The sequence below is a fragment of the Chlamydotis macqueenii genome, chromosome 1, assembly GCF_036417535.1.
Source record: "Chlamydotis macqueenii isolate bChlMac1 chromosome 1, bChlMac1.mat, whole genome shotgun sequence".
NCBI classification, from domain to species: Eukaryota; Metazoa; Chordata; class Aves; order Otidiformes; family Otididae; genus Chlamydotis; species Chlamydotis macqueenii.
In genome coordinates this window covers 214,157,363-214,183,156 of record NC_141556.1, presented here as the reverse complement: position 1 = coordinate 214,183,156, position 25,794 = coordinate 214,157,363, and the positions used below count along the sequence as shown (strand labels likewise).

General features: G+C 50.5%; 2 protein-coding genes across 3 annotated transcripts in view; one reads left to right on the top strand and one right to left on the bottom strand.

The window, feature by feature from the left end:
- Window positions 1-403: 403 nt before the first annotated feature.
- Window positions 404-8,626, bottom strand: MRPL48 (mitochondrial ribosomal protein L48). Its single transcript, XM_086739787.1, has 8 exons — window positions 8,517-8,626; window positions 7,584-7,636; window positions 7,263-7,300; window positions 5,992-6,077; window positions 5,079-5,251; window positions 2,997-3,099; window positions 2,130-2,219; window positions 404-667 (listed from the first exon to the last, which is right to left on the bottom strand). The coding sequence occupies exons 1-8, from the start codon at window positions 8,535-8,537 to the stop codon at window positions 593-595; spliced, it is 639 nt and encodes a 212-aa protein (XP_086595913.1). The 5' UTR covers window positions 8,538-8,626; the 3' UTR covers window positions 404-592.
- A 4,564-nt stretch (window positions 8,627-13,190) lies between these two features.
- The window catches only part of RAB6A (RAB6A, member RAS oncogene family), a 59,654-nt gene continuing 47,050 nt past the window's right edge, over window positions 13,191-25,794 (top strand). Inside the window, exon 1 of one of the 2 annotated variants that reach the window (XM_086739789.1) lies at window positions 13,191-13,342. In XM_086739789.1, coding sequence (XP_086595915.1) covers window positions 13,273-13,342 — 70 coding nt within the window. In that variant the 5' untranslated portion in view covers window positions 13,191-13,272. The remainder of the gene's footprint in view (window positions 13,343-25,794) is intronic. The other variant, XM_086739788.1, reaches the window with a different exon arrangement.

The following is a 25,794-nucleotide window of genomic DNA, read 5'->3' as shown; positions in this document are numbered from 1 at the left end:
AGCCGAGCGCACCCACTCTCGCGATCTGAAATAGCGAGAACTGGAGTAAAAACCCAGGCACTGCGACCCGTGCGAGCCAGCACCCACACGTGCACCCAAAAGGCGCGGCTCCCCGTGGGCTCCGGGTGTCGCAGGCTGAGCAGCTCGGCCACATTCGGTCCCAGGTCACTCTGGAAAAGCAGCAGACCTGGGAAAAGCACCTGGCACCATGCTGGGAAGTTCCCCAAATCACTTCGCGCTTCCAAGATTTGTCGTTTCAAGGCACAGGGAATTCCTTCCCTTTCTGTTGGAAAAACTAAATTGACTTTGGGGATCCAAGGCAAATCAGAAAGAAAAAAAAAAAAAACAAAAAGAAGAATTGAGAAAAGTAAACCCCCATTTCATCGTGACCCCCTTCACTCCGTCCCGATACAAACACGCGTTTCTCTTTATTAAGACAAGCTGCTTGACAACAGCGGGAATTTCTTCCGCTTCACCAAATTATCGGTACGGCGCTCACGAAGTCGCCTTCCGGAGGCTCGCGCAGCCGAGGAGGAGAAGCCTCGCCTTTCCCAGGGGCGGCTCCGAAACGGAGGGAGCGTTCTTCCTCACCTCAGTTCATCTGCGCTAGCAGCTCCTCAAGTTCTGGGCGAGACTTTAAGCGGCTCTTGAAGTCAGCTTCTGTGTGCTGCGGAGGGAGGAAAAAAAAAAAAAAACAAAACACACAAATCCGAGGAAATCAGAATCACCTCTTGAGTATTTTTTGAAATCAAGAGGAAGACAAAGCTTTTCCCAAAGAGAATCACTTAAGAGTGGAAAAATCAAGGAGTTAAATCCCGCTGAACCCAGGGAGCGGGAAGCTCGCTGCAGGCTCGGATCTCGCGGGCAGCTCAGCCTGGAAGTTGGCGGCAGAGCTCTCAGCCTCCCACAGGAGCAGCTCCTGGGGGTAAATCACAGAGGGCAGAAAAATTCTGGCAGCAAGCGAGCGCGACAGCCATGCGGGCTCTAAAATTCGGCCTTGTAGGCTCCTCCTCTCCTGGCTAACTGCTTTTGGCAGAGCGTGCTCAAGAAGTCAGCCTCCAAGTCTGCCGCTGCCCATCACCGTACCATCCACTTTCTTGAGGAGACCTGCCACCTTCTCCAGAGCTTTGCAAGAGCATCCCAAAGCTTTAATCTTCTGCTTCCAGTTGTAGGAAGCAAGCTTGGGTCTCTCCCCTGGGCTTCCCGCACCAGACCGCAGTGACTTTGCAAAAGGCACAATGTCACAGTTCTCTCTCCAGAGATAAAGCCATCAGCCAAAATTAAAAAAAAACAAAAACCAAAAACCAAAGAAATGGCAGGCCTAAGGGAGGGATGGCACTGTGACCAAAGCAGAGAACGGTACTGGACTCTAGAGACCTTCTCCCGTATTCCTCCTGGTTTTGCAGAGCTGGAGGTAACTAAACATCCTTCAAAGACCATTTAAGAAGCCAACTGTGTTTTCATATTTGAGTTTACTCTATTGCCTTCCCTTTCAAGGTGCAAAAATCTTTTGTCCCTGAATAAATTTGGCTTCCTGGGACCGTTCTGTCTGAATGTGAAGTGAGAGAAGTTTAAATCTCTCCTTGTGCCTGGCCCACCACGGACTGGAGTTCTGCCCTGAAGTCCTCAGTGCCGAGAAAACTGTTGGACCTCTCTGCAGAAAACAAGCTGCACCTCTCCCGGAGCAAATTCCAACAAAACAGGGCACAGCATTCCGGTTTCCAGCCTCAGCTTTGCTATCGACCGCTTCATGAAGTTCCTGGTGATTCCCAGGTAGGAGGCGGTGAAGCCCTGCCGGAGCAAAGCGTTCCCTTCCGAGTCGCGGGGAATCTGCGTCGGCAAGGGAAGCGACTTGCAACCTGCCATCTCCTACAGCTCATTAAGACTGGCTGGGAAGGTGCCTTCTGTGGCGCTCGTTATAGGAGGCTAATTGGAAAATTAAACACTCGTTAAGATTTAGAGGTCATGGGTTTTGATAGACTAAGCGAGGGCCTGGTTCCGGGACATCCTGGGTATCCCTAAATCCGGAGTAGGCGGTCTCAGGACCAGGTCTGCATTTTCAAAGCAAATTCACGTCACGCATCGTATCTGCTTCCTAAATGCAAAGGCAGCGGTGAAATTAAACGTACCTCTTTCACTAACAAGTCGACGCCTTCGGGCTGATTGCTCTGGATAATTTCCAAGAGTATCGGAGCGAAGGTGGAACTCAAGCCGCGGATCTGAAAGAAGAAATGAAAGCGCTGCAGGAGCGGAACACCACATATAAAATGGACTTGTTATATTAACGAGCCTGCGGCAGTCAACCGCTTCAGTAGAGAAGCGGTCTCTGCTTCGTGCGCGCCCCTCTCACATACAGCACGGCCCAAAGCTCTCCTTTTAGCTTTTCTCTGTGAACATTCTGCTCCCTGGCCCTGCCTGCCTGCTCTCCTGCATGTAAAGAGACCGAACCATGCACCAAGATCCTAATTTAGATGAGGCTCTAAGGCAAAGGCTGCCACGGCAAGCCTGCAAGCCCCAGTGCTAACCACGCATCGGCTCTCTCCAGTGGAAGAGGTCTGCTTCTGGGTTTGAAATGGAATTCAGCAGAGGTTTAGCAAGTAGCAAGAGAACACGCTATCGGCGAGGAAAAAGTCACGTGGGAGAAACAGCTATTTCCCTCGAGCAGTTGTACGCTTTTGAAGCTGGCCCTGATCCTAACGGTATTTTTAAATTTCATCGAGTTTGCCCAACCATTCATCCACCAACGAGACTTTTCTACCCCTCGCATCAAGCGTTCTGCACCAAATCCATAATAAATCTTCGGGCTGAAACACAGAATCCAGGAACGCCTCCTCTGCTTCTACTTTGTGAGTAACCTTGAGCAAGAAATCCAATTAGACTTCTTCGTGCTTCATTTGTTCAAGGGGCTGAACTCCAATCGCTCAGGGGTTTTGAGAGCCTGCGACGGGATGTGCTGCGCAAGAGCCACAGCGCTATCAGCAAACGCCAGCTCCTACCTGGACAACCCTCTGGTGGGTAGTGAGGACGGCGTCCAGCTGCATTTTGGAACCTCGCTCTTCCAAGAACAGCACTTCGTTGGTTTTGGTGGGCATGGCGTAGCTGCAGGAACCACAGGTCAGTGCTTAGGACGGGGAGGACGGATTTGCGCTACTTTACAGGAACGAATCAACCCCCAGCAGCAGAGAACGTGGAAGGAGATTAAGTTTTCATGAGCAGTTAATTATGCAAACAAGGTATCTTGCGAATCAAGCACTGGCAGAAGCCGGGTGTTTTACCGGAAAGAGATAAGGGAGAAGCTTGCAGCGCTACTGCCAGCACAAACCTGTTTCAGCTACAAACACCAGCCCGGGAAGAGAACTTCTAACGTCTTTATTGAAGTTTTATTTTATCCAAGTATTATTTTAACTTCTTAGTTAAAGGAGAGCTTTAAAGCAACAGTTCTGACTTATTCTGTAAGCCGTTGTTGGGAACAGAAATCAAAGCCGCTGCTGCAATGCAAGACGTTGTTTTCACCCCTGGATTTAACAGGAGTACCATCAGGCACGGGATCAGATTCTGCTCTCCTGTTCGCGTTACGCCGGAGCCCTCCGCCTCCCCATCTCCAGCACAGCATCAATTACAACAGGCTCCACCCTGCTGCCCATGCTTTACCCTACAGTTTTTGCTCTTAAAGGGCAAATTAATTATTTCTGTACATACTGAGCTCCGCACGCCAAGTCCAAGCTCAGAGGGCACAGACATGACACCAGGTAATAACACTTTACACCAAAAGTACCGTCCGCAGCCTCAGGCTGTGCGATTTCTCTGCAAATGCTTTCAAGCACGTCGCTGGTAACAGAATTGTCATTTCTTAGCATCGCCGGGTATACTTCTCGAAACAAACACCCATCCGTCACCCACATGTCACTTTTCAGTGCTGTTTGGTGCAAAAGACATCACAGAGAGACTACAGGCGACTGATCTGTGGGCACAGGATTTCAGATCCACGGCTGGCAGTTCAGCAAAGTGGAGGGACATCAAGAAACTGATTTTTGATAGATCTAACCTGTATGAGCTAGAACCACAGAACCACAGAAGGGTTTGGGTGGGAAGGGGCCTTCAAAGTCCACCCAGCCCAACCCCCCTGCCAGGAGCAGGGACATCTCCAACCACATCAGGTTGCTCAGAGCCCCGGCCAACCTGGCCTGGAATGTTTCCAGGGATGGGGCATCCACCGCCTCTCTGGGCAACCTGGGACAGTGCTTCACCACCCTCAGCGTAAAAAATTTCTTCCTGATATCTAATCTAAATCTACCTCCCTCTGTTTTGAAACCATCACCCCTCGTCCTGTCCCAGCAGGCCCTGCTGAAGAGTCTCTCCCCACCTTTCCTGCAGCCCCCTTTGGGCACTGGGAGCCGCTCTCAGCTCTCCCCGGAGCCTCCTCTTCTCCAGGCTGAACAGCCCCAGCTCTCTCAGCCTGGCCTCACAGCAGAGCTGCTCCAGCCCTCTCAGCATCTGCGTGGCCTCCTCTGCACCCTCTCCAGCAGCTCATTCCTCAGACTCAGTAAAACCAGGGGTACACTGGCTTCGGAGACCTAGCATGCGACCAAAGCGTCCTCTGCTACTAAACTAAAATAGCGGGTAGCTGTCCCGCAATCTTCAGGGGTTTTCCAAGCTCATTCCAGTTTGTATAATCAGTATCACCCGCTTGCTGCACAATATATGCGCGGAGTCTGGATTAAATGCTATGAAGAGAAAACAGCAGCAAAAGTCAGCAATACTTAAGCCTACATTCCCGAGCTCAGCACCCACAGGCTTAAGCCTTTTTCTCAAAGGAATGAAAAGTAACAGCTGTTTTTTCCTTTAAATCTATTCAGTGCTTGAACAACTCAGTTTCAGCCTTCCTTATAGGAATAAAGCATCCAAAACCATACAGGCACACAAAAAGAGATGACAGACGATTTGGATTCACGTGTGGGAATCTAACTGAGAGATGAGATTGCGCCCTTGCCTGCGAGGTATCACCATCTACGAGCCTCACGCGGCCCAACGCAACGCGACCGCGAGGGACGGCAAACGCAGAGCCGCGCTGCCCGTACCTTTCGATCACTCGAACGGAGAGGCGGTTGCAGAGCCTGTGCACGTACTGAGCAAAATGCTCCACGAGACACATATCGTAGGAGGTCATCTGGATGTTGACGTCGCCATACTCGTGTTCGTTGCCAATGTTTATCTCTTTCATCTGTACTTTATCCTTTCTCCTCTTCGGAGCCTGTATTTTGAAAGGGAAAAAAAAAAAAAAAAGCAGGCATATCTGTTTTGAACAAATCTGGAAATCTAAAACATAACCTCTTGCCCAAACGGGAGACCAGGCTGGGGCACGCTCTTCTGACAAAGGTTTGCTGAACGGCGTCGAACATATCACAGCCCATCTGTGCTCGCCTTCCCCGACTACAAAACTGGGACGACATTATCTCAACAGATCTTCTCAAGTGAAGCGCTTCAGTTCTTGGATGGCAGAGCGACAGAAGTCACACACAGAGTATGTACATGCCATGATTAATTCCTTCCAGAAGAAACCAAGGAGGAGAAAACAAACTGCTTTTTATTTCAGTTCCTGCCTTCGAGGCAGCTGTCTAGATGAGTTATTGTTTCCTCCTTCCACAAAAATTGTCGTCTTTCCAAATTTCAGCAAATGTGAAAAGTTCCAAGGCAAGTAAGACCTGCTCACAATGTTCTGCCATAATTTGAAGCTGGGCTGTTAAATTCAGCATCAGGAAGAGATTCTTCCCTCCTCAAACCACTCATTAACTTTAGGCAAGAATGCACTGGACAAAAGAATTTCTGGAGTGTTGTGAGTGGGCACTTCGTGTGACACAACACTCTACCGAGAAAAGCGGCAGTAAATCATCGCGTTATTCCCTTTTAATATGATTCATCAGCCATGGAAATAATTGGACTGTAAAAAGACGGGTCAGCTGAAAGCAAGCACAGTAGGGGAGTTCTGCCTACCTCCTTCGGGAGCAGGTACTTAAACCTCCCAATGCCGTGCGTCGGACGGGATCTGTAGTGTCTGTGGCAGCTCACGAGTCCATCACCTTAAAAATCAAAGCAGAGCAAACGTGGCAGGACGAGGGGTGATGGTTTTAAAACAGAGGGAAGTGGATTCAGATTGGACATAAGGAAGAAATTTTTTACGCTGAGGGTGGTGGAGCAGTGTCCCAGGCTGCCCAGAGAGGCAGTGGATGCCCCATCCCTGGAAACATTCCAGGCCAGGTTGGCCGGGGCTCTGAGCAGCCTGATGTGGTTGGAGATGTCCCTGCTCCTTGCAGGGGGGTTGGGCTGGGTGGGCTTGGAAGGTCCCTTCCCACCCAAACCGTCCTGTGATTCTATGTTTCCAGATGAACGGAGGACAGCCCTTCTTTAACAAACAGACACGGGGGCTTTGAGAGCCCAAAATCCACACCGGGGGCACGAATTTGTCCTCAGTTTTTTGATGGAAAGCAGAGGCAGGCCAAGGCTTCGGCCGATCTCTGCCTCACAGAGGCAGCCTGTGCATCACAGCAAGCCCGTTAGAATTCACAGTTAGCGACGGCGATCAACAAATACGGAAGGAAAAGATTAAAACTGACTCATTTCCCAGGTGAATTCTCAGGCAAATTAAAAAAAAAAGACAGACTTGTCAGCACCGGTGGATGGTTACATCTGTCTCCTCTTCAGCAGCAGCAGTGATGCTACTACGATGGATCTGAGCCCCGCTTAATTTTAAACCCAGCCCCGTTCAAATAGTCATGTGCTAGGAAGCCAAATCAAAACGGCAGCAGCTTTTATTTATACCTCCTTCTCCAGGGTAAAAGGAAACGCTCAATAACGCTCATTTTAATAAACGAAGCTCAGAACAGCAAAGAGAAAGGGAACACCAAGGTTCTAAGCCACTCGGTTACACTTTGCCTCCAAATTAAAATCAAATTCTGTTTTAAACTGTGACAGCGGACTCCACCAGCTGAATAAATGTTAAACTGGGACCTCACGGGGGTCTAGGGCAGTTCCTGGGCTGCAATACAGCAAATAGCATCTGGCTGGCGTCATTCCACAGCACAGAAACAGAAGAAAAGGTAAGAAAAAAGGTACAGAAGTGGAAAAGCCCCTGCTCGGGTTATTTAACCAGTCCAAAATTGGCTTAAAAAAAAAAAAATCCAAAGGAGACACAAACACTCAAATGTGTAGTATTTATTTTGGGTAAAGGAAGTTTTGCCTTGCACTGGGTTAAGAAGAAGCCTTACCTGCAGCACACAGACAGCGTTCTCTGGGTGTTGCTGCTCTGTAGGAAACAAGACAACAGTTAAAAGCTCTGCTTTCACCCACCTGTGGAAACACGACCCATCTGCCCGACCTCCTTGAACAAAAGCTCACCCCCCAGTCTCTCAGACACAGCCAGAGCTCCCAGGCATCAGCTCTAAGTCTTCCCTCCGCAATTAGAACATTTTCCTTGGCAGAAAAAGTACATTTTACGTCACGTATGTTTTCTGACAGTGTCAGCAGAAGTGACTGAGTGTTTTTAATGCCTGTATTTTACTTGGTGGGTTTGATTTCAGGCCACTCACCTGCTGAGGGCGAACACTTGCTTTAGCAACGCTCCCTTCTTCAAGCACAGCACCTGCAACGAGCCACCACGGTCCAAAGGCAAACAGTGCGGCAGATACTCAGTGAATTTTCACCAACGCTTCCCAGAATACGCCCATGGAAACAACGCCCGAGAGCGCACCAATAACCCTCCCAATCTCTCCACAGCCTCCAGCCGCTCTCGCTCCTCAAAATACCGCCACAGCCCACAGGGATGAAGGAGGAGGAAGACACTGAGTGCGGCAACCTTTTCTTGCACCCCCTCATTTTGCTTCAGGATCCAGCAAGCTGGCGTGGGAGGCCTTCCTCCCTCCGCTTACAGATCGTGTTCATCCCCTGCGCTGTCCCACCGCCCCCAGGTTACAACAGCCGCCTGAACAACCCTTGCGCTCGCTCCAGCTTCACGGGGATGGAGGAAAACACACCTCACCCATCACCAAGGCAGCGCGAAGCAACGAGCTTTGCTGTCACCACAACCCCGGCAGGCAGGAGCTGCATCATGCCAAGCAGGGTGGGAGGATAACTACCTAAAGAGTGAGCAGAGCGACAGGGAGGCCCAGGGGCAGGGACGGGACGGGGGCTGTAACGGACCCTGCGTCTCTGGGTGCCTGAGGAGGGGTCTGGGAGGCTCCCTGCCCCTGGTTCAGGTACAGCAGGGGAGGCGGCCCAGGGCACTAACTCAGGGCCGGGCCTGCGCGCCCCCAAGTGACACAACTTCCCCCAAATCCAGTTCCAGGGCTGGGCCGGGCCTGTTCTCCCCAGACTCCCCACGGCAGGGCTGGGCCTGACCTTCCTGTCCCCACTCCCAGCGCCAGGCCAAGGCCAGGCCAGGCCTATCCTACCCCTCCCTTTCCCTTCCCCTTCCCCAGGGCCAGGACTGTCCCATCCCCGCCCTCCCCCGGCCCGGCCGGTACCTTCGGCAGCGCCGCGCTCATCCCTGCAGCTCGGACGGAGCCGCGTCCGTCGCTCAAACCGTCCCCCCCCGCGCCGCGCCTCGGTGCTCCCCCACTCGGGTCCCCGCCGCCCCGCTGCTCCCGCCTCGCGTTCCGCCCACCGGGGCCTCCCAGAGGGGCGAGAATTTTGGGGTAAACCCCCGCCCCCGGTGCTCGTAGGGCCCCGAACTGCCGAAGGAGGAGGTGGGCAGGGCCCGGGGGGAGCGGTAATGCCGCCTCCCCCCGCCACACACACACCGGGGCGGCCCCACAAGAGGGGTGCGACGTGGCACGGTCTGCACGGCGCACCCAAGCCTGCACCCCGCACCGCGCACCCTGCTGGCCGCGTCCCGCCCTCCGCCTATTTCTCGCAAGCTGATTGGCCTTCCGCCGCGTCCATCGAGTCACGGCGCGGCGGCCATGTTGAGTGTGGCCTGGTTGGAGCCGCACCCACCCGGCTGAGCGCGGCCTGTCCAGCGTGGTGCGGCGGCCATCTTGAGTGTGGCCTTCGCCGCTCCGCTTTGTGGCGGCCATGTCGGCGCGGCGCGGTGCTGTGAGGGGCAGCGGGGATGGAAGGGGCCGAGGACAGGCAGGGCGGGCAGCCCAGGGGCAAGCAGGCTTCAGGGCTGGGTAATCTGCGTTCGTGAGCCTTCACGTTGTCCCCGCTGGCTGTGGGATGGAGGCAGGAACCCAGTTTGGGGGTCAGCAGGCCCCTGCTGCAGCCTGCAGACAGGCCCTGTGGGGTGTGAGGGCGCAGGTCTGAAGTGGGGCCAGAGGATTTGGTACAAAAGCGGCCTGGCATGAGCACTGCAAAGGTGGTTTGCTCATTTTTTTTTGGCGTTGCAGAGGCAGGGCTGGACCTTACCCTGTAGTCAACAGCCGTGTAATTGTCCTAGGTTGGCTGTATCCTTCCTGGCAGGCTGCCACAGGCCTTGAAAATGGAGGAGTGTGTCCTTATGAGGTGTTCGGGCCCCACGGCAGGCGCACTTTTGGCTTGCAGGGAAAGCAAAAAACCACTTTTTTTTGGCAGCCGGCTGCTCCCTGTGAGGGCAGAGTGAATCCTGCCTTACTGCTGCTGCTTTGACTGCAGCCACTGTCTGGAGGCACTTCCCTAAATTTTAAGTGGGAAGACTGTAGGAAGGCTGGGCTGACAGGGACGTACCAGTTTTTCAGCATGTGGTTCCCGGCGGGAGAGGAGGTGGGCAATGGGTTCTGCCGGGCAGGAAGAGATGGGCGCTGTGTGTCCCTGTGCCCCCCAGGTCTGGCGGTCTGGAGTTGGCTCGGGAAAACTCATCCCTTTGCAAACTGCCCCCTCCTGTCTTTTCTGCCCTCCTCTTCTTCACCAGGCCATCTCCAATACAAACCTTAATTTTTCCGAAGCTCTTCCCCACTCCCTTCTCTCCTGCCTAGCCCAAACTTTCCCCTTCTCACATCGCAGATACTCCTGCCTACTTTCCCTGAGCCCCCGTCTAAGAGCTCCATCCTGGCCAGCAGCCGCCTGGCAGCTTGATTTCGGGTCAGGATTTCCAGCTCTGCTGACTGATCGCTGCTCCAATTGCTCGTGGCTGGAGCTGTCAGGGCTCGTGATGGACTTTCTCTCTGCAGTTCATCTGCGTTCATTGACGTGGCAAGTCTCCTCCGCCGCAGACCGGGCTCATACATTTGATTGCTGCTCTGTGATCCATCCTACCAGACCCCCTCCTTTGTTTCTGAGTGCCTGGAGCTCCCAACGCTCACCTGACACCCTGGATGTTCGTCTCCATTGCGTGAAGGGGAAAGAAGGAATGTGAAAGGACAAGGTTTGCCCGAAAGCGGAGCCCGCGCGGGCTCTGTGGCGTGCGCAGAGCATATGGAGGAAGCAGAGGGGATCTGCGTCACCTTTGCTCTCTCCTCCGCGCGTTGCAAGGACACGGGCTCCCAGCTCTGAGCCGTGTTTTCGTGGCGATCCCCGGACACGACAGAACTGCTCGTGTGGAACGGATGTTGTACTGCCCTTTGATCTCGCCCCACGAGATCAGGCAGGGCCACGAGTCCCAGTGGCAATGACACTTTTTGATAACTCCAGGGCGCTTCGAGCAAAGAGCACTGCGGGAGTCTGAGCTGGGTTAAGACCGGCACTCCCATTTCAGGAAAGCTGGGCTTCTCCTCCCTGGAACTTTGAAGCCCTGGGGGGAATTCCGTACTTGAGGAGGGGCTGCTGCGACTGGAAGGGGACCGGCTGGTCCTGCGTTTGTGGGGGGAGGCCGTGAGGGGCACCACGGCTAAACACAGGTCACGTTCACCACGACCCCTCGTTCCGTGCCTTCACAAGCTGTGTGCTCACGGCAGGGGGGGCTGCACCCCCTAATTCTCTCATCTTTTTGGGGACTCATCTTCTGGCCACCCACAAAACGTGGCTGAGGAGGGAGCGTTGCCCCAGAGCAGCAGATTTCCGCTGGCGTACAGCTGCGTGGAAGCAGATCGCTCCCGTTTCGATGAAAGCATCCCGCTCTTGATTTTTCCCTGCATACCGAGCTGGCGCTGCTCTCGCCAGCTCGTTCTGGCGGCTGAGCCCCCTCCCTGTGAAAAACGTGGACCTTCTTGCAAAATTGGACATGCCTGGGCTTCAGCTCCCAGCCACCGCTGCTCGCCGTGCCTTTCTCCGGCTAACGAATTGTTTCGCAGCCAGGTAACCGAGTCCCCGTTTGCAGGAGCACAGCTTGCCTTTTTTTTTTTTTTTTGGTGACATTTAGAAAAAGAAGCAAAGGTGTTGCTCTGCTGCTTTCCCCCTCAGCCGCAGAAACCCAAACCAGCCCTTTTTCACGCCGCGCTAAAAAAAAAAACCAACCAGGGAGCTTTTCTTCCCTCTCAATGCTCCCCTGGCTGCTGAGAGGGCCAGGCCTTGCAGGAGGAATTATTTCACCCATCGCCTTCTGCATCGCTGCGGCTTTCTCTCCCCGTCACGTGGCTGGATGTGCCCTGTCGCGCGGCGTGGTGCGCGGCACAGGTGCCGGCGGAGGCGACGCTCCAGCGGTTTGCGACCGATGCGGAAGGCTGGTGCGAGCCCCCCTGCCCCCTCTCAATCCGCTCTCTGTCGCGCTGCCCGGAAGAGCAACGCTGTCCTAGGAGAGCTGAGATCCAGCGCCTGAAAGTCTCCATTTCTTTTCGGACCTGTCCAGTCACAAAACCAATCAAAAAGTGTTTAAATACACCCTAGAAGAAATTCCGGCGTGCGTGTCTCCTCTTCTACCCTCCGCAGCGCTTCTTAGGCCCGCAGGAGTCGGCGGGATGATCTCCCCTGGCTTCAGCGAGCGGAGGCAGGTCCCTGGATCGCTTTATTTTGAAATATATTTATTTTATATCCCCCGCCAGCCCCTCGGGCTCAAACCCCTGTGTTTCGGGACAACGCTGAAGTGTTTCCTTTGCCCGACGCGAGGAGATGCGGAGCCTGAGCAGAGCTTTTGCGAGGTGTTGAGGTGCGGGAGAGCGCAGGAGAACAAAATTCGCGGGCGGTGAATCTATTTAGGGGGACTCAGAGAGAAGAGCTGGATGCCGCTTCCCTCACCATCAGGACAGAGAGGCTCTCGGGCATCTCCCAGATGGGAAAAAAGGTGGAAAACCTACCCGTTACCCCCTGGGAGCATTACTTGGACCTTGTTGAGTGGATCGCGAGAGATCCGCGCCGACATCCACGTGGATACAACCACGGGGCGGGAGCTGCAGACCACGGAGCGCTCCGTCGTTGGGCGCGTTCTCGTTTCAGGCAGCCAAGCTGAGACCTTCCTGCGAGCAGCGGACCACGCCGACGCCGGCTGAAGCCCAGAGGGATGAGCGCTTCTGAAAAGTGGGTTTTATGTTCAAATCCAAGCGAGGGAGCACCGATGGGCGTGGGATCGCACCGGCGCGGGAGAGGAGGGAGAAGAGACGTCCCGAAGCCAAGGTTTAGACAGGAGGGGTTGGAATGCGACTGGGATGCAGCTGGGATGCAGCTGGGATGCGGCTGGGATGCAGCTGGGAGCCTCCTCATCCGTTGAACCTCGAGGACGAGCTGAGCATGGGGGGGTGCCCCATCCCTGGAAACATTCCAGGCCAGGTTGGCCGGGGCTCTGAGCAACCTGATGTGGTTGGAGATGTCCCTGCTCCTGGCAGGGGGTCGGGCTGGGTGGGCTTGGATGGTCCCTTCCCACCCAAACCCTTCCGTGATTCTATGGTCTAAAATGGGGAGAAATGGGCAAAAAATAGCTAAAGGGAGCGGTGGCCTGCAGGCGGGCTTCTGGCCTCTCCGCCGGGCAGGGTGGGAGCACCGGGCTGTTTCCGAACGACATCTCTGTCGTCCCCCCCCCCCCCCCCCCCGCCATCGTTAGGCTCCAGAGTGATCGCCCCCCACCGCTGCGAGGCGGGCAGCGCCAAGCCCCGCCCCCTCCCCTGTGGCCCCGCCCCTTCCCTGCGGAGTGACGGGCGGCGGCGCGCATGCGCGGGGCGGGCGGAGTTGCGCAGCGCAGGCGTGCGGCACCGGTCAGAAGGAGCCCGGCCCTGAGCGGGGTGGGGGGGGGAGCGGTACCGGTACCGAGCTCACACCCAACCGGTTGCGCTTCACCGGGGCTAACGAGCCCGGCCCCGCGCCCGCCGAGAAGTGAGGGAGCGGAGGGGGGTTGCGGGGTGGGGTGGGGGGAGCGCGGGTGCCGCCGCGGGGAGCGGAGAGCGAGCGTGAGGCGGCGGCTCGGCGGCGGCGGCGGCGGCGGCGGCTCCTCACTCCATCATGTCGGCGGGCGGGGACTTCGGCAACCCGCTGCGGAAATTCAAGCTGGTGTTCCTGGGCGAGCAGAGCGGTGAGTCAGCGCCCGGGCCGGGGCTCCCTCGGACAGGGGCGGGCTCCTCCCTTCCCGCGGTTGGGGGCTGGGGGTCGCCCCCTCCTCAACCCTGGGGGGGGCTCGGCTGTGCCCCAACCCCACGTTTTGAGGGGAAAAGGGGGTCTCTCGCTCTTTCCCCGCCGGTTTTTTTTGGGGGAGAACCCACCCCACCCTTGCAGAGGCTGCTCTGCCGTGTGATCCCTCGGTGACAGGGAGGGATCGAGCGGGGTTCAATTATGATTAAAAAAAACCACCCCAAAACAGCAAAACCCACCAAACTCCAACGGTCACAGTTGCTGATTCATTTGATCCCAGCTCCTCTGCGTTTTGGGGGGGCAGGAATCTCAATCCCCCGTGTTTTTTATGTAAATACAGCGTTTTTCTAAAATTGGAATCACTTTGTGAGAAGTAACTCAACCCTCTCAATATTTCAGTCAGATTTTCTTCACTGTCTTTAGAAGAAAAAAAACAAAACAAAACAAGCAATGTCTCCTCCTTCCTCAGTAGAAGGCCTCCGACTCCAGTGCTGCATTTCAAACCTTTCACTTCAAAGAGTTTTCTGAGAAAAAAAAAAAAGCTCCTTTGGTGGATGCTTTGTGTAATCCTGCTCAGATACCGGGCGATCTTTGACATAATGAGTAGGTGCAAAATATTCCCTTGTCTCAGGGTGGGGTATTTGCTCCCTCAGCCACCTTTGGTCTCTGTGTGGCAGATGATGAAATCCCTGTCTTTTTTTTTTTTTTTTAATATATATCTTGGTGTTTTTCTCACTCATATCTAGATGAGCTTGGTGATAAGGCTGCTGTTAAAATGTATTTACTTATACATTGGTGATTTCCTTTCCTTTAGTCTGTTCTTTCTTTTTTTTTTTTATTTTTTTTATTTTTTGGTATTGGAACAGCTCCGCTTCATATAAAGGATTCAGGGAGCGCAAGTTCAACTTGGTTATTTTTTTTTAGGGAGGGTAAAGTCATCTGATCCGCTTGGTGAGGTGCTGTTGGGCCAGCCATTTTATGAGGATTTTGGAAGAGGGTCAATGTGTAGAAGATGCTGGGTTTATTCCTCTTTTTCTTCCCCCTCCCCCGAGGTATTTGATAACTGGAATTTTAAGTATTAGCTATGCATTTGTGAAACGCTCGGCTTGGTTTAATGAATTTTCTGAGCTTCGATTTCATGAAGCTTTTCCAGTATTTCCATGGAAGGCTGTAGCATCTGGTGCGGATCTTAAATCTCAGCAGCTCTTAGTTTACACGTGCATTTCTTGTCTATTCTAGCAGACATCACGTCAGATATCTGCTTCCTCCAGTCTTTGTCGGGTTTTTTTTTTTTCTCCTCTCAGCTAATCATCTCTGTTTGTACTGGAAGGTTTTAAACAATTCCTGTTCACAGCATCAAATCTGGGGAGGAGAGAAGGGGTTTTATGGCTATAGCGTAGGAAAAGACTCCCAAATAAATATCCGTAGCGCTGCGACTGCCGCCTTGACTGTGGCGATGGATGCGTTTGGGCCGGTTTGAATCTGGCTGCTAGGGCCTGGCTAGCAGCTGCGGTGTGGCTTTCAGCCCTGCCTTTGTCTCAGATCCTGGGCGATGACTCCGTGGCTGATCCGCGCTGAACTGGGCGCTAAACGCGGCGCTGCCCGCGCCCTCGGCGCGGCCACGCAGCCCACGGGGTGCTGCGGCGTGGGCAGGCTCCAGCACAGGACTCGGATGATTTTTTTTTTTTTTTTTTTTCATCTGTGATGGAGAAACGGCTGCCTTTGAATTTGGCTTGAATCCCTTCAGATGCTGCTGTCGTGATGTTGTTCTGTGTAATTTTAATTTTTTTTACTGTCCAAAGGGTGAAAGCTCTCATTATAAATGGTTTCTGGAAGAGTAAACGCCCTAATGATGTTCTTCTGTGAAGGTGGAGATGATTACAGAAGCGTCTCTGATGCTGCAGAAGGAATTGGAGTAGGCTTTGCTGGGCACACAGCTCCCTTTGTCGCCCTTTGTTTTGAAGGTGAAGGGAAATGTAGAAATAAAGTTTTGGTTTTTTTTTTTTATAACAGCAGCTTTTGTAAAGGAGAGGATCTCTTTGTACAACTGTTGCGCTGGACTGCTGCATTCGCTTCCTGCTCAGCTGAAAGCTGCTCTGCCCTGTTGGAAGGCCGTAATTAAAGATATCCTCCTGCTGCTGGTAGGGAGGCTGGCTGCTTCTGTTTCATTTACATTCAGGGACTTCACAAAGACAAGTGAAATGTTGCGAAGGGCGAGGGTGTCGCCTGGCTGGCTCATGTCAGGGCTTCTCTGCTGACCGTACGCAGTCTCTGCAATAATTGTGTGTTACGGCTGAGAAATTCTTCACTGGAGCTCATCGCCGTGTGAGCAGAGGCAGTATCATTCCGTGTGAGGTCTGGAAGCACCTCTAGATGTTTTATTCTTATTTGAAAGGAGGATTGCACAGTGGATGCAGTCTGTTTTTGGTTTTTTTTTTTTTTCCCTGGTATCCTCAGCCATATTGTGGGAGTTCAGTGCTGTATACCTAGGCGTTTGTGTGGACTGCGGTGATTTTTCCCAGTTATGCTGCTCAACACTAGCTGCAATTCTCTTTCCCATGCTAAGATGCTGATTTTTTTTTTATTATTATTATTTTTTTTTAAGCCCTTTCTCTCCTTTCTCCCCGATTCCCAAAATCTTCACGTCTCCCATATCTTACACTGTCTGCCTTTATTGCGCCGACTCCTTGAATGCTCCGCGCCGAGCGAGCTGACACATCGCTGCGGCTCTCCCTCCGTGGCTCCTGCCCGCGCCGAGGGGTCCCTCGGTGGCGGCGGTGGGTGCGCGTGGGCTAAACGACATCGGGTCGCTCACGGCTCCTTTCGGGATTTACTGCAAGTCATTGCCTCTCGATCGCAGTATGGTTGTTGTGTCCCCCACGCCCCTCCCCAGGCGAGCCTGGATCCTTGCCGCATGTGCTGTGGATTCATCACCAGCCTGCAACATAATCTGAGTCCAGCTAGAAGCTGCTTCTCCTTCTTGCTCTCTTATTTTTATATATATTTTTTTTTAACTTGTACTACAAGGATATAGCATTGGGCGCTAGCAAGAAGGCGACTTCACCAGCGCTTGCCTTAATTGAATTACTTTTCTCAATGATTGAAGATTATACGGAGTTTAGCGGTTTAAAATATGCTAATCTTTACAGAAAAGGCAGAGAGAGCTCTGTGCCGAGGGATTAGATAGAGCTACGGAGGGAAGTATAGTTCTTACTGCTTTTCATCTTGTTTTATCAGGTGATTTTCGTCAGTCCTAATGCCTCAGGTTTAAGGAATTCTGATTTCTGGGTCACATTGGTTAGTGTACGCCTCACCTGTGGTAGGGTAACTTGGAGTAAATATGGTATATATTCAAATATTAATACTGTCTTTAGTTTTATCTTGCACATGAGCATCTCTGCTTCTTAATACGTTGATTTTTTTTTTATTTAAATGGGTGGAACTGAGTGCTGGGGCACCACAACACAAATATTCTCTCGTCACGTGGCTTTATGCTGCGGCTTTTATTGGAGAGCGAGTCTGAAGGGTGTTAATATGTACAGAAAGCAAAATAAGTCCCCGTTGTCTCGTTCTGCTGGCACTTCTGCATTGCATAAGATCTCAAAAAATACTAATTTGCTCTAATGTTCTTTATCAGGAACTGAGATTTTTAATATTGAAAAACCAGAGAAGCACAATGTAATAACTCGAGGAATATAACCACTAATGAACGGTGCTGTTGCGTAACGATGTGGGTACAGGCGCCGCTGAGCAGCGCGATGCGTCCTCTCAGATGACTGGAGAACCGCAGGTGGGTCGTGCGTAACCCGAAGCTGGCCTACCGCTGGTCACAGTTCAGCCGGTCTGCAGAGCCTGGCATCCCTGCGCAACTGGAAACTCCCTTCTTTCCAAGAGTTCTCTGCTTTACGAGCTCCAGAGAGCCATTAACTTGTCTTACCGGTGCTTTAAAATCTTATCCCCTACCCTACTCTTAAATTCTTAGCATCTTGGTTTTCTTGTGACCAGGTCTTCAGATATTTGGGTTTATATTTGGACTATATGCGTTTTTCACAGCTCGCTGAACTTCATTTTCTTGGGTGCATCTGAAGGCCAAAGATTGTCCCAGTTTGTTCTCTTCTCCATCTCTGAAATAGCCCTTCTTATAGCAATGTCAGGGAGAGAAGCACATCAGCCTTGGAGAAAAAGATCTAAATGTTTTGTGGTGCCTTCTGATCCCTGTCTATTTGCGGAAGCCTCTGAACGAGCCAGATCTCTTCTTCAAAGGAAGAATAGCTGCGCCTTTCTGCACTTGGGTACGTCTTTCTGTCTGTATCTGAGAAATAATTTGTGAGCTTGGAAGGAAAGAATGATCTTATTCCGTTCTGGGATGAAACTTCACCTGAGGCCACCTTAGCAGAAGATCTAGCATTTGGAAATTATCAGAGACAACAGTTGTCAGTCATTCTTCTCAACTTCACTGATTTAAAAAAAAATCTGTGTTCTGTAATCCTTTTGTGAGGAAATGGCTCTCTTCCTATTTTCCTGATAATTTAGCCCAGGTGTTGAAAGGCATTTATTGCATTCATGCACATACAAGAACCTGATTTAAAAAAAACCCAAACCAAGCAAACGGCAACTCTCTGTGGTTTGAAACATGGCTCAGAAGAAGCTGAATTTCGCTCTCTCCACATGAACACCATCAGAGTTTTCAGAGCAACCTCCCGAACTCACCTGTGAGTCCTGTAACCTGCAGGAACAGTGACCTTGTGAAGACAGATGTTTCTGAAGGGGTGTGGGAGCTCTGATGCTTCTGGTGTGGAGCCTGCCACAGTTTTCTAGAACAGAATCACAGAAGGGTTTGGGTGGGAAGGGACCTTCAAAGCCCACCCAGCCCAACCCCCCTGCCAGGAGCAGGGACATCTCCAACCGGATCAGGTTGCTCAGAGCCCCGGCCAACCTGGCCTGGAATGTTTCCAGGGATGGGGCATCCACCGCCTCTCTGCGCAACCTGGGACAGTTCTCCACCACCCTCAGCATAAAAAATTTTTTCCGTATGTTCAGTCTGAATCGACCTCCCTCTATTCTGCAACCACCTCCCTCTATTTTAAAACCAAGACTAAAAGCACTATTTTGAACACTAACTGGTGTAATCAAAGTGATTATGGGTTTGACACGTTAGTGTAAATTATTTATGTCAGTAGACTAAATGACAAAAGTGTGGAAGTATTTGAAACGAAAAATGTCTCTCAGCAAACAAGCTGCAGTCAAAATATGGACTGGCAGTGGAAGGAGAATTTTCCAGGTCTGTTTTCTTGACTTATTTACTGAGCTTACACAAAGTTGAAAAGCTAAATGGGTTCTTTGTTTCCCCCTCAGCATAGAACAAACTCCTCTGGCTCTGATGTTGAAGGGCTCAGGGACAGCGAACAGTTGAATTGATTACTTTACATCAGATACTTTATTTTTGTGTTTGCAGCATGATGGGCTAAACATGTTTTGGAATATTTGAGTAATATTAACTGAAAATATTTGATTTTTGTGTGTGTTTTAGTAATATTTAATTCTTACCTCAGTGCAGATTGGTGCGTCGCAAAACACAAAATGCTAATCTGGGAAGCAAATATTGTACAAAACTAAATCTAAATAAGTGCTTTTCACGTGTAATGGTTCAGTAAATGTGTGTGGGTATGTACGTTTATTACGCCTGGAAAATACTGAACTTGTTGCAAAGGCCATACTGAGTGGCAGGGATCCTTTTGAGATGGAAATTGCTTCTTGTTGGCTGTCAACCAGTCAAAAATACCAGCTTGAGAACGTAACAGCAAAGCAGTATCAAAATTGGGGTTTAAGTGGAAAGACTTCCTGCTCCTGATGTTGCGCGCAGCTCAACGTGGCTATAAAACGTGCTACTAGCACCTTCCCCCGTTGGAATTGTACACCTATTTTTTTTTTTTTTTGGCATGCCGCTGAACTGTTCAGCCCCTTGCTTCTGGCCGCCTCCCGTTGAGTCCGTCTAACAGCGTTCAACCTCCGAATTAGGAAGGAAGCCCTTATTCAGCTGTACAGCACAATAGTGCCATTTATTTAGTTTGACTTTTTAGAACAAGGGTGTAACTTTCCTTTTTTGTTCTCCCTTAGCGCGTTCTTTTTGCTGGAGCGCTCTAAACCGGGACGCGTCAGTGCTGCCGGAATGCCAGGGCACGGTTTCCCAGTCCGCTGTACGATTTGGAAAGACGTCTTGGACTTCTGGTGTGATGCTAACTGGCTTAGTTACAGCGCGCGCAAGGGAAGCTGAGGAATACGTTGTGTGGCGTCCTAAAGTTTGACTTAAAGTATTTTTACAAGGCCAAACATAAAATCCTTAAGACTCTCAACAGTAGTAAGAACCACTTAAAAAGTACACTCTCCAAAATGCCTTTCCTTCTGCTAGGGCGTTTCTTTATCCGTATAATAACTTCTTCCTTTAGTCCCATCACAAAGACCAGAGCTGGAAATGCCGCTCTGCTGCGCTGGGCTCTAACTGGTAACTCTGCAAGCGAATCCTGCTTGACCTTGGCCGCTTTCCTGAGTGCAGGTGCCTGGCCGAGTGCAGGTGCGTGCCGGTATTGCCCGTGGCCGCTGCTTCCATTTTAAGGCACCGAGTTGGGGCGTACTCCTAAGAGTTTCCATGACTTGACGAGCTGCCAGTATCCCCTGGAGATGCCACACAGCTATTCCGAGACTTGCGGGCTCGCAGCGTTCTCGCAGACGTGTGTAGGTGTCATCAACACACGGAGTCAAGGCTTTGGTTTAAATCTGAAGCGTGTTTGCCCAGAACTGAAAGAGCTGGGAGGAAATATTGGAGCGATGCCGATGAGCAGGTAGCTGTTTCGCCTTCAGACGTGGCCAGAACCAGCTGTGCCCGTGGAAGGTGTGGGTAAACCTGCTGATAAGAAAACGTTCTTCACTTTCACTTGGTCTCTTTTATGTTTTGAATTGTGACCACTTACACCTCTGTGCTGCTAACGTTTGTGACCATAGAAATGAATGCCATTTATCCTGCTAAGTGACTTTTTTAATGATTTGCTTCTAGGAGAGCAGTCAGCAATTGCTGCAGGGAAAAAAAAAAAAAAAATCAACCCTCTCCAACATTCCTGTAATTAATGCAGAGGCCAGTTTATTCCATTCCTCTAAATGCTTCCTGCTACGCTTCCTGTACTTACCCCTGTCTAGGTTTGAGTTACAGCCAGTTCACTTTCTTAATGCTCTTGACTTGTGCAACACAAAGGGAAGGGAAATGAAATCTAGAATAGATGTGTAGCTAAAAGGAGAGGGGCCCTCGGAGGGTGCAGCCTTCCCAGCAAAGCCCCAAGCAGCGCCTGGTGCAGGATTGACGGGATTCCTGGTGGTTTCAGCTCTGCCAAGGGGTGTAAGTAGCTGCTGCGGAGCTCGGGGAAGGGTGAATTTCTCCCGACGGGTCGAGTGTGGTCCTGCGGAGGATCTGAAGCAGTCTGCGCAGAAATGGGCAGGCAGCGTCGCCTTCAGCGGAGCGCAGAAGTGTTCCTCTGCAGCTCCCCGGGCTGGGCGCTTCATTTGTTTTAATGAAGACGTTGCCTTCTCGGGGAGTAGAAAATATTCACTCATTACCGGCTCTGTCCTCTTTTGGCACAGAGATGGCTGTGAAAAACCCCACTTGTCAGCGATGGGAGGGTTTTTTTTCTTTTTTTATGGCCTGACAGAAGGCTTAGCAGAGGAATCTGAACGAGGTAGGTGATTAAATCATCCAGCGGATGTCGGAGGTGGCGGAGGAAACGAAGAGAACAGAATTTATTGTGAGTGCTGCGAGCAAAAGCATAGCGTGCGCACGGAGATCAATAAATCTCGGTGAGAGCAGCGTGAGCTCAGAGCCGGGATGGAGGGCATTTGATGAGAAATGCAGTAAGTGGAGAACACTTGCTTTTTGGAAAAGCAACCGAATCTGCAGGTGATGTTTCCTGATGGATGCAGTCAGTATTGTGCAAGCAGATGAACGGGGCTTAACTTTCATGTAGAACAGAATTAATTGGCGGCGAAACACTGAGCTGCAGTGTCTTCTCTTTCAGAGCAAGTTCTGACCCCTGTTTGACTTCACGAGGCAGCAGCAGGCAGGTCCTCGTGCTAGAGGGTTGCTGCCTTATTTATCTTGTCTGTATTACCTGATTTTTTTTTTTTTCTTTTCCCCCCTTTCCCTGCTTTCACACTGACGCGTGTGCTGCTGAAGCAGCTTTCGAGCGTTGTGTCCTTGGCTCGCTCAAAATGGCTGAAAATCTCTCGTGTCTGCATAAAAGCTAGGATGGCTTTGCTAAAGCGGAGCTTTTCCAGCTTGGGTAAAGCTGTAGGTGAGTCTTGCAGCCTAGCAGCTGAACACAGCAGGAGGAGGCTGAAATTAAAATGGCTGAAGAAAGTTTGGTGTAGCATCTCAAGGAAATTCTAAGGTGGTGGGTTTTTTAATTCTATTTCTTCCTAACCTCAGAATGCCTTACAAAGAGGCTTTCACAGGATGGGTTTCTTCCAGCCCCTCGTTTCCAGACCCACCCGCCGGTTCAGGTTCTTGTAATTCCTTCTCAGCTTCCCAAGCTGCCTCTTAATATCAATTCTTTATATAATCAGTTGATAATTATGTTCCTAGTCTCTCTGTTCTTCCAACTTCCCTTTTTTTTTTTTTTTTTTTTTCCTAGTTATCTTTTTCCTTTTTTGCTGAGCAGCCAGAGTGGCTTTTATCCATCATACAATTAACTCTGTGACCATAGTTCTCTTCCACTTTTTTTTTATTTTTAGTTGCTCTTAAACCTCGGTGTGACTTGGAGAAGAGGATAGGTTTTTCCCTGAAGCTGCATAAATGGTAGGCAGATCAAAAGCTTGTGTCCCATAAAATTTACCTCTTTATTTAGCTGCTGTAGTGTAACAGCAGACTTGAAAAAAGCTTTTCTCAGTGAAAGCATCACAGTTTTGTAATCATCTGCTGGTTTGATGTTAAAAAATTATTTTTCCCCCTCTCTGTTCAAGAGTTCAAGAGCTGATAGGTTGCTTCTGTTTATATCTGTAGGCTTGGTGGACCGTTCATGCTGTCACAGCAAGTAGTTTACAGTTAATACAGTCTTGGCCTTAGGAATTCAACAGTTTAGCTTAAAAATACAAGACACTTTCTTTTTCACTCCCCTCTTCTCTGGAAGACAGCTGAGTTTTCCCCAAATCATTAAAATGTAGAATACATAGTAAACTCAAAGGAACCTCATGCTAATTTCTACCTGCGTTCCCTCCGCTAAGTCCTGACATCTAGAGAAAAATTTCCCTACGGAATTGTGTGGATGATGTTTTAAACGGTGGTTGTAGTCTGTGCAGGACTTGCAGAGCTAAGAATGAGTCAAGGACCTGAGACTGGCTTGGTTTCAGGTTAAACCAAGCCTTGTTGTTCTGCAGGGTGTCACAAGTCAGAACCGTGCCCCTTGGAAGGTGGAGGAGCCGTGTATCCTTGGGTAGGGACGTTTCCGGAGCCCTGATCCCGAGAAGAGCAAAGACTTTCCAGCCTTACCCTTTGGAAAGTGGAGGGAGGGAAGAAGTGTCCTATGTGAAATGTTTTTAAGGAGTTTTGAAACAGCTCTGTGCTTTTTCACCAGTTTGGTGCTTCTCAAATGCTTGCCTAAAGTATCTGACTCAAGAATCTGCTTTTTCACATCGATTCCGGTAGGCGATTCCCCACTGCCTCCATCACCCGCACAGTGGAAGAAGACGACAGCCGGATGTCACGTGGTATTTCCGATACTCGGTGGTGGCTCTTTCACGCATCTTAATGGCAAACAAATGTGACCTTCTGCGTTTGGTCCTATGTCCTTGAGGTCTGTGAAGAACCCTGTGGTGCACGTAGAGCTGATTCTGTAGGTATGGCGGCCTGAAGACCCAACACGACCTCCTGTGCGCGTTTACACAGGGAATGGCTGGAGCTGGAAGCAAGTCTTCTCTCTGTGTCTTGGAGAGCAAACGTTGGAGTTAAACTGAAACTTAAGTGTTTGTCCTTAGAGCCCTTATATGAAGGGGTTGTTCTCTGGAAAACACTGCTGGAAGAGAATATTTATTTCAAGATACTGCATCCCAGCTGGAGGGTAGATAATTCTCCTCTAGAGAATTTCCTGCACCAAACCCAATTTCTTATACAAGCACTTTTTTTTTTTTTATTCCCCCCCCCCCATGGTTGAACCTTGCAATTCTTTTTGGAACAGCCTTTTTCTGGAAAAGGTCAGAATAAAAAAAAAACCCACAAACCAAACAACTTGTTCCATTGACTATTTGGAATCAAAATTTGATATTTTAAAGACTAACTTGTTAAAAAAAAAATATATATTCTTCTAGGTGGCTGTTAAACCTTGGGTCTGCAGACCCCTCAGGCTCCATGGCCTCTTTCCACGGCATTTGTGAAACACAAGTGGCTGAGGAGACCACGGCATTGTGCTGTTCTCAAGTTGTATGTGTTTTTGGTTTCTGTTGCTAAAAAAAGAAAAATTAAATTGTGGTTGTTTTTTTTTTTTTGGTACTGAAAGAGTCCCGTGCCGCTCTTGTAAGATGCGCTGGTGTACGTGTTCTTCTCTGGTTTAGTATCGGCTGTTTTCCTCCGGTGTTGCTGTGGAGTTGCATCACGTAGGCTGACCCACGCGTGCTGTTGTGCAGAGGGCTGTGTACGGCTCTGGTTATTTTCGCACCGGTCCCCAGGTATTCTCCCCAGCCATCCCTGTCAACTTGGATCAGCAAATGCTGGCTGAGTTCACCCTGTGGAGAGGTGCACTTAATGAAAGCACACAGAATGTACTCTGCTTTTTTCATTTTCTCCTTACAAACTGCCTCCTTAGAAGCCAGGCTGCATCGACCTTAAATCAGGACTATTTTAAGATCTTATTTGAGCTTCCTTCGGAAGAAATACTCATGTGTGTCTGCCCGAAGAACGGGTTTGAGAGGAGAAAGCTCTTGTGGAAGCTGCAGCTCTTGTGTGGAAAGAGTAAAGGTCAAGTCTTAGACCTTCCAGGTGCTAGGTTCTGGGAATAAGATGGAGTCTCTGAGGAGGAAGCTATGTGGTGCTCTTTCTTCTTTTTGTTCTTTTTTTTTTTTTCCTCCTTCCCCCAGGCAGGACAAAAGCCCCTACAGCGTGAGAGGGCAGAGCGTTCTTTGGGACAACGTAGAGTCAGTCGTCACGAGAGGAGGGAGCGGGAGGAGGTATTTGCTTGTTTTGCCAGGTGGATGACGGTGCTGGGGAAATGCTAGGCAAAACTTAAATTAGTTAAAGGATGGAGGGGAGGGAAGTTGGTCGCGATCCCTAGCATTCTAATGGGTCTCCTGAAACTTCTCTGATTTTCACTTGGAAAGGCTGACTTGGCATTGCTTGTTGTGCATTCGAGGACAAAGCAAACTTAGGAAGTTAGCGATAGCTTGTTTTAAGGACTCCATTCGGCATGCGGTTCGGGGAAGTGACTGGATTCTCTGGGCTAGATGATGGCATGTACTGGTTCAGCTTGCATCAGGGTGACGTTTAGTGCTGAAAAGACTTGAAATCGTGAATGCTTCTCTCTAGAAACGGATACTCAGGTGGCCGCCCGCTTTATCTCCTGCCTTCTGCAGCTGCTCTCTGCCTGAGGACATTGCCTTCTCAACACCGCTTGCTGCAGCTGTTGGAAGTCCTGCGTGTTGTATACCGTGGCAGCGTGAAGGAGGAATGTCTCGCGTGAGACAGATTTGATCTGCACAACCTTCCTTCTCACCACTGCAACCTGCTGCGTGGGTTTTAATCTAGTTTTCTCTAACTCTTATAATAATATAATCTTATAATACAGTTTTTTTTTCATTTATCTCACTTTAGCTCATTAAATTGTGCAAGTAATATTTAACGTGAGGCAAGGGAGGTTATCTGGCAACAGAGGAAAAAGACGGAGGTTGTGTCTGCGTTCTTTTGTAGAGGGGAAATTGGAAGATAAACACTTGCAGTCCTGTGGAGGACACTGTTAAAGGCTGGATGCTTTGTAACAGTTATCAAAATTTTTGTGTCAAACTTCCTGTTTATGCAACTAGCTCCTGGCAGGAAGGATGGTGATATCTGTATCTGCCTAGCTTGCAGCTGGGCTGAAGAAGTTGTCTACCCTTGAACTATCAGTGCTGTAAATCAAAAGATTTTTTTTTTTTATTAGGGGTCCAGGTGTGCCTAGGCATTGTGGAAATACGGTCTCAGGTAATTGTGGCTCTGAGGAACCTGAAGAAAGCCTTGTGGGTTAGGGAGAATGGCAGGTGCAGTGGTGACTGATGGCAGAGGAAGGAGACACAGTGACACTACCGGTGACCATACGGTATTGAGCTGTGGGGAAGGGGCCAGCTTTGGATAACCGGGAAGGACTTTATTGGTGAGCTGTGAAATGAAGACTT